Source organism: Vicia villosa, linkage group LG3 (assembly GCF_029867415.1).
Source record: "Vicia villosa cultivar HV-30 ecotype Madison, WI linkage group LG3, Vvil1.0, whole genome shotgun sequence".
Taxonomy (NCBI): domain Eukaryota; kingdom Viridiplantae; phylum Streptophyta; class Magnoliopsida; order Fabales; family Fabaceae; genus Vicia; species Vicia villosa.
The window spans coordinates 13,524,579-13,536,461 of record NC_081182.1 but is presented as its reverse complement, the minus strand read 5'-3'; the positions used below and the strand labels follow the sequence as shown (position 1 = coordinate 13,536,461).

Below are 11,883 nucleotides of genomic sequence, written 5' to 3'. Positions count from 1 at the left end.
ATATTTGATTAATATAAAATAATATAATAATTTTATATAAAATTTAATTGAATAATTGTTTTATAATTTAATTAATAATATATTTTAGTAAATAAGTTAATATAATATAATATAATATATTCGGTTATTCAATGGCCGAGCAGTTGAGACGAGTATACCAAAATATCTCACGTTGAAAAAAGCGATTCATGTAATCGCATTTTTAGAACAGGTTCGACCATCTGTTAGACCAACAGAATAATATTTTATTAATATTTATTTTTATATAAATTGTTCATGGTCATTTGGTACTCACATCAGTTACTATCGAAATATTTTGATTTTTTTTTAAAATGTTTTCAATCACCCTTCCAACATTTTCACTTATCATAAGAGATGCTCTACTATTTTTTTCGCCGACAAAATCTCCGATGAAGATCAAGCTCTAGAACACGGATTTGACTTATTAATGTAAGCTTTATAACTACATTTTTTTTAACTTATCATGTCAACTTACTTAAGAAAGCTACATGCAAGCCCTCTTCTTACATGTAAACTTGTCACATCAACGTCTTAAACACACAAATTCTTTACGGTATTTTAGAGTTTCTTGTGACACTATTTTGTCATAAAGCCTGAATTCATTGTTTCTTAGATTGTAAATCATAGGACTTGGTAAAAGAAGATTTTGGCAAAAGATTGATACAACTCATTACAACAATAAAAAATGATGTCAGTTCCACAAACATAGGGTAAGATTTCTCCCTACTACTGAGAACCTATAAACAAAGCACTTCTCAATTTAACAAAATTAAACTATTTTTGTGATTTTATTACAATTTTAATGTTAAATAAATAATTAAATAATTAAATAAATAATTAATTACAATTCTTAAGACATGTCATTCAAATTCAAATATAAAATTTTAAAGTTATGTACGAGTTTTGTGTATGAGTTTCAAGTGATAATAATGACCATTTTTAACAACTGTTTTTATATCTAATATTAACACTAAGGATTTATTTGATGAAAAATAGTCAAAATTTGATAAATTACCTTCTAAACTAGCCAATGGTATAGAATAAGTTAACGGATTGAACTTAGTAAAATTAAAGTTGGACTAAATGTCCAAATAACATTTTCTAAGGTTAGGCTGTTTTTGATTAAAAAAAATATAGTTAATAGTTAATGAATTAATTTATTGCATATAACAACTTAAATTTATAAAATTAAGCTTAAAAATATGAAATGAGATGAAAAATATTTTTAGTTATTTCTTTTATATTTCAATTAAAATTACAATGATAGAATTGAAAGAAAAGAAATAAGATAAATTGTAACCTACTAGAAATAACTTATCAAAATAAGCTATAAATTTGACAAAAATAAATTAGGAGCATATACCAAACAAATTCTTTAAACATAAGAACATATAAATTATAAGAAATAAATTATAAATTTAAAAAAAAATTCTTTCAAAAAAAGTCTTAGTGTCTTGATTATTAGTAGTTTTTCTTCTTACTCCTCCTCTATAAATAGCTTAGCTCACTTCCTCTTCAACGCACATTTCATATCAAAACAGTTTTCTTACAAGAACCATCACATAAAGCAATGGCACACAGAGTGGTTTTGTCTCTCCTCCCTTTTCTCATGCTCTCGTTGATTGTGAGTAACTAACTTTACATGTTATTTCTATCTTTTATACTAACAATTTTCATCATCTATTTTCATGGTAATCTATCATTTTCATCTTTATTTGCATTTTGGCATGTAAGTTAACTTAAATAAAATTCAACATGTTTATAATCTATCATTTTCATATTTTTTTTTTGCGATTGTGAATGCATGTTAAATTAAATAAAATTCAACATGTTCATAATCTATTATTTTCATCTTTATTTGCAGTTGTACAAGCATGTAGAGCCTAATACATGCTTTTAAGATTTTTCTCCTTCTTTAATTTACAAGCATTCAACACATTCATAATCGAGTTGTTCTATACGATTTAACAAAGTTATGTTGTTTATTACTGTAATGAAATTAAAAATATCATAATTCTTATGCTTCAAATTATGTATCTATCTGCAATATATACATAATGAATTTTTTCCATTGTACAACAGAATGTGTCTTATAACGCGCGTGTGTTTTCGTAATCATATATACCATCTAAAACATATAATAATTTGTCACTCATTTATATCACTTTATTGAATTGTATTGTAGAATGACCATGGAAGCATTGCAAGGGACTTGAACCAAGTTGATCAGCCTTACCTTGATGGTTGGCTCAAAAACACTCAACACCAACAACACTCTCCCGACTCCAACCAAGTTTACCTTGATGGATGGTTGAAAGACACCAGAGTCGAGAAAGTAAAATCCAACCCTCACTCCAACCAAGTTTACCTTGATGGATGGTTGAAAGATACCAGAGGTGAGAAAGCAAAGGCCAACCCTGACTCCACCCAAGTTTACCTTGATGGATGGTTGAAAGATACCCGAGCTGAGAAAGCAAAATTAAACCCTGACTCCAAACAAGTTTACCTTGACGGATGGTTGAAAGATACTCGATCTGAGAAAGCAAAAGTCAACCCTAACTCGAACCAAGTTTACCTCAATGGATGGTTGAAAGATACTCGTGCCGAGAGAGAAAAATTTAATTCTGACTCCAACCAAGTTTACCTTGATGGATGGTTGAAAGATACCCGAGCTGAGAAAGAAAAATCTAACTCTAACTCCAACCAAGTTTACCTTGATGGATGGTTGAAAGATACAAGAGGCGAGAAAGCAAAAGCAGACCCTGGCTCTAACCAAGTTTACCTTGATGGATGGTTTAAAGATACCCGATCTGAACAAGTAAAAGTCAACGCTAACTCCAACCAAGTTTACCTCGATGGATGGTTGAAAGATACCAGATCCAAGAAAGTCAACCCGTACTCCAAACAAGTTTACCTTGATGGATGGTTGAAAGATACCCGAGCTGAGAAAGAAAAATCTAACTCTGACTCCAACCAAGTTTACCTTGATGGATGGTTGAAAGATACAAGAGACGAGAAAGCAAATGCTAACCCTGGCTCTACCCAAGTTTACCTTGATGGATGGTTGAAAGATATTCGATCTAAGCAAGTAAAAATCAATCCTAACTCCAACCAAGTTTACCTCGATGGATGGTTGAAAGATACCAGAGCCAAGAACGTCAACCCAGATTCCAAACCAGTTTACCTTGATGGATGGTTGAAAGATACCCGAGCTGAGAAAGCAAAATCTAACTCTGACTCCAACCAAGTTTACCTTGATGGATGGTTGAAAGATACCCGAGCTGAAAAAGTGAAATCCGCCCCTGAATCCAACCAAGTTTACCTTGATGGATGGTTGAAAGATATCCGAGCTGAGAAAGAAAAATCTACCCCTGACTCCAACCAAGTTTACCTTGATGGATGGTTAAAAGATACCCGAGCTGAGAAAGAAAAAGCCAACTCTGACTCCAACCAGGTTTACCTTGATGGGTGGTTGAAAGATATGCGAGCTGAGAAAGCAAAAGTCAACCCTAACTCCAACCAAGTTTACCTTGACGGATGGTTGAAAGATACCCGAGTCAAAATAAAAAATCAAACTCTGACTCCAACCAAATTTTCCTTGATGGATGGTTGAAAGATAATCGGGACTTGAAAGAAAAATCGACCCTTGACTCTAAACAAGTTTACCTTGATGGATGGTTGAAAGATATACGAGCTGAGAAAGAAAATTCATCCCTTATCTCCAACTAAGTCTACCTTGACATCTGGTTGAAGAATAATTAATTCATATATGTTAGTCAGTGTTTGTGTAGTGTTTGTGTACTGTATTATTTTCCTTCTGTGTACTAAGTAAGGTCTTGTTTGTGTACTAATTAGGTTCCAAATTAGTGGCAAAATGCTTGGTTATTATTGTGTACTAGTTAAGCTATTGCTTGAGTATTAAATAAGGATTTGCTATTGAAAAAAACTTGATTATTGTTGTTGTGTACTAATTAAGCTCTTGTTTTTTTTGTTTGTGTACTAAATAAGGTATTAGTTTTGTATACTAAACAATTGATATAAAAATAAACCTCAATTTGTCATGAGAAAAAGATTATTGAAATAATAAGCGAATGTCATATTATATTACTGAGAGTGAAAAATAAACCTCAATTGTTATGTAAAAAGATTATTGAAATACTAAATAGATATGGTATTCAATATTATGTGGTAGTCACATATTATATCTTTTTCTATCACTATGCATGATTATATCATTAGAATTACCCTCAAACAAATTACATAAACTTAATCAAACATACAAAGATAACATATAATTATATGTAGGTGCAATATATTCCAATTAGAATATATATAAGAAATGGATAAACAATTAAAAAAAAAGAAAGCAGCATCATAAAAAAAATATGGCATTAAAATAGGCTGAAGGATGTGAAACAGGAAACTAAAAGAATCACTTTACTCACTGTTAGCGCCGCCTCAATAGATATTGAGACCTACAGTGAGTTTATTATAATTTTTTGAATTAATAATAATAATAATAATAATAATAATAATAATAATAATAATAATAATAATAATAATAATAATGATAATGATATTAATAATAATAATAATAATAATAATAATAATAATAAATATGAAAATAAGATTTTTTATAGTTAAATTTTTTTAGTTACAAAATTATTTATTAAAGAGTTAAATATGTTTTTAGTCACTGTTAAATTTTATTTACTATTTAATTTTCCACCGACAAAAATGTTAATTTATTATATATTTATTGAGAGGGCCCAGAACGACCCAATAACCTTGGCCCAAGAAAGCCTTTTTCCTCATGCCCCTTCTATCGAGGACACATCTTCAACCGGCCGAGGATAGCTAACCATCATTGTCTCCGGCCAGACCTCCAATTGTGCCAGCAGTAAGACATATGCTCTGCCACTCAATCGGGGACAATTGGCCTTCTACTCGTTAGGGAACCTCTGTCGCCCAGAAGTACGTCTCTTCCCAACCAACATCTAATTCCGGGCAGCCTACCATGATTCTTAAACATACTCCTATATTCCTGGCAGTCACACATTATGGGCCAATGACCAAACACTTTGGGCAATATAAAAACCATCTCATTTGAGAGGGTTAGGTAACTCATTTTAAAACCCTCATAAACATTCAAACATATTTGTACTCCTATTTACTTCATCATCGGAGTGCCTTGCAGATACACCCCTCTTCCTCATCACCAATATTGTGCAAGAAATCTCGGACCCACTGGCCCACTCTTGGTTCTCAGATGAACCGGTAAAATTAATTATTATTATACTTATTCAACTATTTTATTTAAAATTAATAAAAATATTTTAATAATGATATTAATTTACTATTAAAATTATAAAATGCTATTATTTTTTTAAAACTGCATATATATTTTGAATAAATTTTTTGATTAAGATATATATTAGTTTATCATTAGAACTAATAAATGTTATTATCTTTGCATTTATTTTAAATATTAAACATTATCTTATTTGGAGTTATCTTATGTTTCATATATGTCGTTTTTATTAGTACAACTTCAAACCTTTTAAGCTTTTTTCTCAAACATTTATTTTTAATACTATAATTAATTTAGAAAAAAATGCTATTCTTACGCCTAAAATATACACTACACTGTATTTACTGTTCACCAATATGATGAACAGTATTTTTATTACAATAATAATATATATTTTTGAATTAAGACTGATATAAAACTATGTGATTAACCAACTTCATCACTTTATTAACCAACATTATACACTTCATTAACCAACTTTATTTTACTACTAAAAATTATTTGCTTATTAACCAACTTCATGACTACATTAACCAACATTTTACACTTCATTAACCAACTTTATTTTACTACTAAATTATTTTTAATATCTGGGCGTTTATTAACCAACTTCATCACTTTATTAACCGTTTTATACATAATTAACCAACTTTGTTTTAATTCTAAAAAATTATTTTTAATATCTGGACCCTTATTAACCAAACAATAAACTATATTAACCAATTTTTTACACTCAATTAACCAATTTTCTGCTATCACTATTCATGCACTGTTCATATTACTATTCACGATCTCTGTTTACGTTACTATTCATGTCATTATTCACTATTCATGTCACTATTCACAGTATTTATGAACAGTGAATTGAGTGTAGGTGTACACAATGGTGTATGACTAGCACATCTGATTAATTTAATGTTCTTTCTTGACTTATTAATGCAAGAACTTTTGCTTATAGATAACTTGTCATGTCAGTTTACTAAAGAACATGCAGGCCTCTGCATGTGATATTGTGTCAGTTTAACTTGTCACATTAACTTCTTAAGCATCCATACTCTACACACTATATTTTGTCTTAATATCTGGATTCATTGTTCCCTATGTTGTAAAATCCTAGTACTTGATAACAAAAGATAGTACAACTCGTTACAATAACCAAAACATGAGTCACATTCATGATGAATACTAATCTGCTCTCATGCACAAAATCTTTATTCTAATTCAAATCTAAAATTTCATAATTATACATGACTTTTGTGTATGAGTTTCATGTGATACATGTTACTTTGTCTATAGACTAAAAAGATTATACATAAAAACAGATAATAATGACAATTTTTTACTAGGCTCGCAAATTAACAAAATAATGCTTAATAAAACTAAGTTAGACTAATAGCATGTTTGGATTGACTTTTTGATGATCCAGAATCATTTTTAGAGGTGTAGAATTGATTCGGAGTGATTCTACTTGAAGCAATAATTTGTAGCTTCTACCTCCAGAATTGATCATGGGTAATTTTTCCACTGAAATTTATTGTTCAACTCGCTTTTACATAAATGTATTCAAACATAAATTAATTCTCCTAAATTCAATTCTATTAAAATCAATTCTACCAAATCCAATTATGCTTATTTTAACCGCCAATCCAAACACATCCTAACTTAAAATTGTAAAATAACAACATGAAAGTTATTGATAGTTAGATTCAAGTACTTGATACTCTTTATTTCAGATATAAACTTTGGGATAAACCCATTTAGTTGATTTGAACTCAGATCTAAATTAAACAAACCAAGAAAGAGCATAAATTGAATTTTTAGAAAATAAATTTAAATTTGAATATGATTTTATAACCATAGCCAATTGTATATATCTATTTTAAGAATGTGCGATTTTTAAAAATTAAATTTAAATTTGAACAATATGATTTTATAACCACAACCAATTATTAAATCGATTTTATGGCTTTGGGTTTTTTTATTCAACCAAATAAATAGTTAATTTAATACTTTATTTGAATTTAATTTGATTAAAAAAAACCAAACGATGCTAGTCATATGTTTCATCTTTGTTACTTCAAACATTCGATAAAAAAAGTACTACTTCAAGTCTTTTAGTTAGCTTTTGGCTTGCGAACATTTATTTATAATAAAATTTAACAATTTAACATAAACCAAAAAATACTCCTATAATGTAGTGTAACTTCTTCTTTTATAACTCATTTTTTTGCTTTTTAGTTAACTACAATTATGCATGCAAGCCCTCTATGTAAAATTGTCATATTAACTTCTTAAGCATGCAAACTCTACACGGTATTTTAGAATTTCTTGTGACACTATTTTGTCTTAATGTCTGAATTCATTGTTTTCTAGGTTGTAAATTACTAGGACTAGTCGCATTCATGATGTATCATGCACAAAATCTAGAAACATAGAATAAGGTTTCTCCCTATTATTGAGCACCAATAAACATAGCACAACTCAACTTAACAAAATTAAACTATGATTGTAATTTTGTTACAATTTTAATGTTTAATACATTTTCAAATACAGCTAATTAAATAAGAAAATTACAATGCACAAAACATAATCAATTCATAATACTAGTTGAATATCATTCGATTATACATAAAAACAAATATTGACCCTAAGATAATATAGAAACAGTTAAGAGAAAAAAAAAGAACTATATGTGATTATCTTTTTGTTCTCTACTTTTTACAAACATTTTAAAAATTCACACAAGATCACAAAAGCTATTTGGTAGGTATTTCATACTGTTTATGTCCAAACATTATTTTCTAAGGTAGTTAATAGTCGATAAATTAATTTAATGCATATGTCTGATGAGGTAGGAGCTTAAATTTATAAAGTTAATGTAGCTTAAAAATATGAAATGATTTGTTTAATTTTTTATATATTTCAATTACAATTACAATAACAGAATTGAAAAAAAATATAATTATATACTAATTGAAATAACTTATCAATATAATTTATAAGTTGATAAAAAAAAACTATAAGCATATGACACAATTACGTTACCAAACAGATTTTTTAAACATGTAAATTATGAGAAATTAATTGTAAACTTAAAAAATGATTTTATCATAAATATAAAGTTAAAAAATGATTTTGCCAAACAAAATTATTTGTACTTTTTCTTCTTACTTGCCTATAAATAGCTCATCTCATTTCCACTTCAATGCATATTTCACAACAAAACAATTTTCTCACAAACATAACAGAAAGAAATGACACACAGAGTTGTTCTGTCTCTCCTCCCTTTTCTCTTGCTCTGGCTGATTGTGAGTTACTAAATTTGCATGCATGCTTCTATCTTTTATACTTATATTTTTCATCATTTATTTATCATAATAATCTATCAATTTCATCTTTATTTGCAATTGTGCATGCATGTTAAAAATAAAAAATTTCAACATGTTTATAATCTATCATTTTCATCTTTATTTGCAATTATACAATCATGTAGAGTTCTAAAATGCTTCTTCTTGGTTGTTTTTCAAGCATTCAACATACTCAGAATCGAGTTGTTCTATACTATTTCACAAAATTATGTAGATTTTAGCTCTAATGAATTTAAAAATATTCTACTTCCTATTTTTTATGTTTCAAATTATATATCTATCTAATAATGTTCTTCCATAATGAATATTTCTTCCACTATAAATATTTTTGTTTCAAATTACATAATGAATATTTCTTCCACTATAAACATTTGTGTTTTTTTAAATCATATATACCATCCAAAATATGTAAATTAATTTGCCACTCATTAATATCCCTTATTCAATTGTATTGTAGAATAACCATGGAAGCTTTGCAAGAGATATGAACCAAGTTGATCAGCCTTATCTTGATGGCTGGCTAAAAAATACTCCACTGAAGAACCAAATACCCTCCCCTGACTCCAATCAAGTTTACCTTGATGGATGGTTGAAAGATACAAGAGGCGAGAAAGAAAAAGTCAACTTTGACTCCAACCAAGTTTATCTTGATGGATGGTTGAAAGATACTGGAAGCGAGAAAGCCAAAGCCAATCCTGACTCCAACCAAGTTTACCTTGATGGATGGTTGAAAGATACCCGAGTCGAAAACGCAAAATCCAACCCTGACTCCAACCAAGTTTACCTTGATGGATGGTTGAAAGATACTCGAGATGAAAATGCAAAATCCAACCCTGACTCCAACCAAGTTTACCTTGATGGATGGTTGAAAGATACCCGAGCTGAAAATGCAAACTCCAACCATGTTTACCTTGATGGATGGTTGAAAGATACCAGAGATGAGAAAGTCATAGCCAACCTTGACTCCAACCAAGTTTACCTTGATGGATGGTTGAAAGATACTCGGGCAGAGAAAGAAAAAGTCAACCCTAACTCCAACCAAGTTTACCTTGATGGATGGTTGAAAGATACTAGAAACGAGAAAGCCAAAGCCAACCCTGAATCCAACCAAGTTTACCTTGATGGATGGTTGAAAGATACCCGAGCCGAAAATACAGACTCCAACCAAGTTTACCTTGATGGATGGTTGAAAGATACCCGAGCCGAAAATGAAAAATCCAACCTTGTCTCCAACCAAGTTTACCTTGATGGATGGTTGAAAAATACCCAAGCTTTGAAAGAAAAACCGACTCTTGACTCCAACCAACTTTACCTTGATGGATGGTTGAAAGATATACGGGTTGGGAAAGAAATTTCCTCCCCTAATTCCAACCAAGTTTACCTTGATGGCTGGCTGAAAGATAGCCATGTTGAGAATTCCAAGCAAGCTTACCTTGATGGTTGGTTGAAAGACTCACATGCAAATAACCACATTAAAACTGGACAAGCTTATGCGGAATCAGACAGAAAACTACCTTCAAAAGTTGACCATACAGAAGCATTTAAGGTATTTTTTTTTGGTATAGAAGATCTTTATGTAGGAAGTGTAATGACCTTGCAATTTCCTATCGTTGAATATGCTAATTTCTTGCCCAAAAAAGTTGCCGACGACATTCCGGTTTCTAAATCACAAATTCCAAGCCTTCTTGATCTATTCTCACTCACAAAAGATTCTCCAAAAGGTGAAGACATGATAGGCATAATTAATCAATGTGAGTATGAACCACAAAAAGGGGAGACCAAGGCTTGTCCTACTTCATTAGAGTCCATGGTTGAATTTGTTCATAGTGTTATTGGCGCAGATACAAAATATGACATTCATTCGACTAGCTATCCCACAACATCAGCTGTACCTTTGCAAAACTACACTGTTTTGGATATCTCAGAGGATATCTATGCTCCTAAATGGGTAGCATGTCACCCTAGGCCTTACCCATACTTGCTTCACTATTGCCACTACCTAGACATAGGGAGTAAGATTTTCAAGGTTCTTCTAAAGGGTCAATATGGAGACATAATGAATGCTTTGGGAATTTGCCACCTCGACACATCTGCTATGAATCCTACTCATTTTTATTTTGACCTACTTGGAATGAAGCCTGGGGAAGGTCCATTGTGTCATTTCTTCCCTGTTAAGCACCTTCTATGGGTGCCACGCCCACCAGCTGCCACCAAGTGAACATAAGGAAACTACTAGTTCATATCTTTGTTAGTCGATATATGTGTCCTGTAAGGCCTTGTTTGTGCACTAAGTAAGGTCTTGTTTCTAAGAACTAGATAATTGTGTTTTAAAATAAACCTCAATTTAAAGATTGAGATGAAGTCACATTAGTCTAGTATTTCAAACTTAGGCAGTTGTTTGTTACACCTTTAAGTAAGTAGTTTAACATAATTATCCTAGTATTAGTATGTGTGTTATCCTCTATATTGTAATTCTACTTGTATTATTGAATATTAGAAATTTCCTTAATTTTATCTCTGTTAAATCATGAGAAAGACAGTAAAATAATAGTTTCTATATCATATTTTATTGGGTCAAATTGAAGCCAATTAATTAAGGATTAAATAAGTTTTTGTTTTTGGTCCCTATAAATATTGCAGTTTTTATTTTTAGTCCCTTCCTACCTTTAGGCAACGGACTAAAAATAAAGGTAGGAATGGACCAAAACCCAGAAAAGAATAAAAATAAAACTGCAATATTTATAAGGACCAAAAACTTATTTAACCAATTAATTAATGTATATAGTTGTTTGAACAATCAATCAAGTCATATATTGTATTTTTTTCTGTCATAATAACTGACTAAAATAAGAGTCCACATGTTCAAATATATTAAAGAAGACATGAAACTCTATTGTGAGGAGTTATAAAGATCTTATACTTGATAGGTTGAATGAGAATTAGCAAAATTTAACCAAATCTAAAGATAGCATACTATGTTGGTGCATAATATTTTGAAAAAAAAATTAATTTGGAGATACATTTTCGAATTCATCATTTATACAATAAAAAATATTTCAATTTCATCAATTATATATATATATATATATATATATATATATATATATATATATATATATATATATATATATATATATATATATATATATATATATATATATATATATATATATATATATATAT

The 11,883-nt window shown here is 29.8% G+C and overlaps 2 protein-coding genes across 3 annotated transcripts; both read left to right on the top strand.

Annotated features, from left to right (window-relative positions):
- Positions 1-1,521: 1,521 nt before the first annotated feature.
- LOC131660374 (uncharacterized) lies at positions 1,522-3,975 on the top strand. Of its 2 annotated transcripts, XM_058929613.1 has the most exons (3): positions 1,522-1,645; positions 2,207-3,274; positions 3,344-3,975. In XM_058929613.1, exons 1-3 carry the CDS (start codon positions 1,592-1,594, stop codon positions 3,632-3,634), a joined length of 1,413 nt encoding a protein of 470 aa, XP_058785596.1. In that variant the 5' UTR covers positions 1,522-1,591; the 3' UTR covers positions 3,635-3,975. The 2 variants fall into 2 exon arrangements, with proteins under 2 accessions (XP_058785596.1, XP_058785595.1); XM_058929612.1 differs by having other exon boundaries at positions 2,207-3,975.
- Positions 3,976-8,545: 4,570 nt separating this feature from the next.
- LOC131660373 (uncharacterized) lies at positions 8,546-11,209 on the top strand. The gene is made up of 2 exons (XM_058929611.1): positions 8,546-8,640; positions 9,158-11,209. The coding sequence occupies exons 1-2, from the start codon at positions 8,587-8,589 to the stop codon at positions 10,916-10,918; spliced, it is 1,815 nt and encodes a 604-aa protein (XP_058785594.1). The 5' UTR covers positions 8,546-8,586; the 3' UTR covers positions 10,919-11,209.
- The last annotated feature ends 674 nt before the right edge of the window (positions 11,210-11,883 follow it).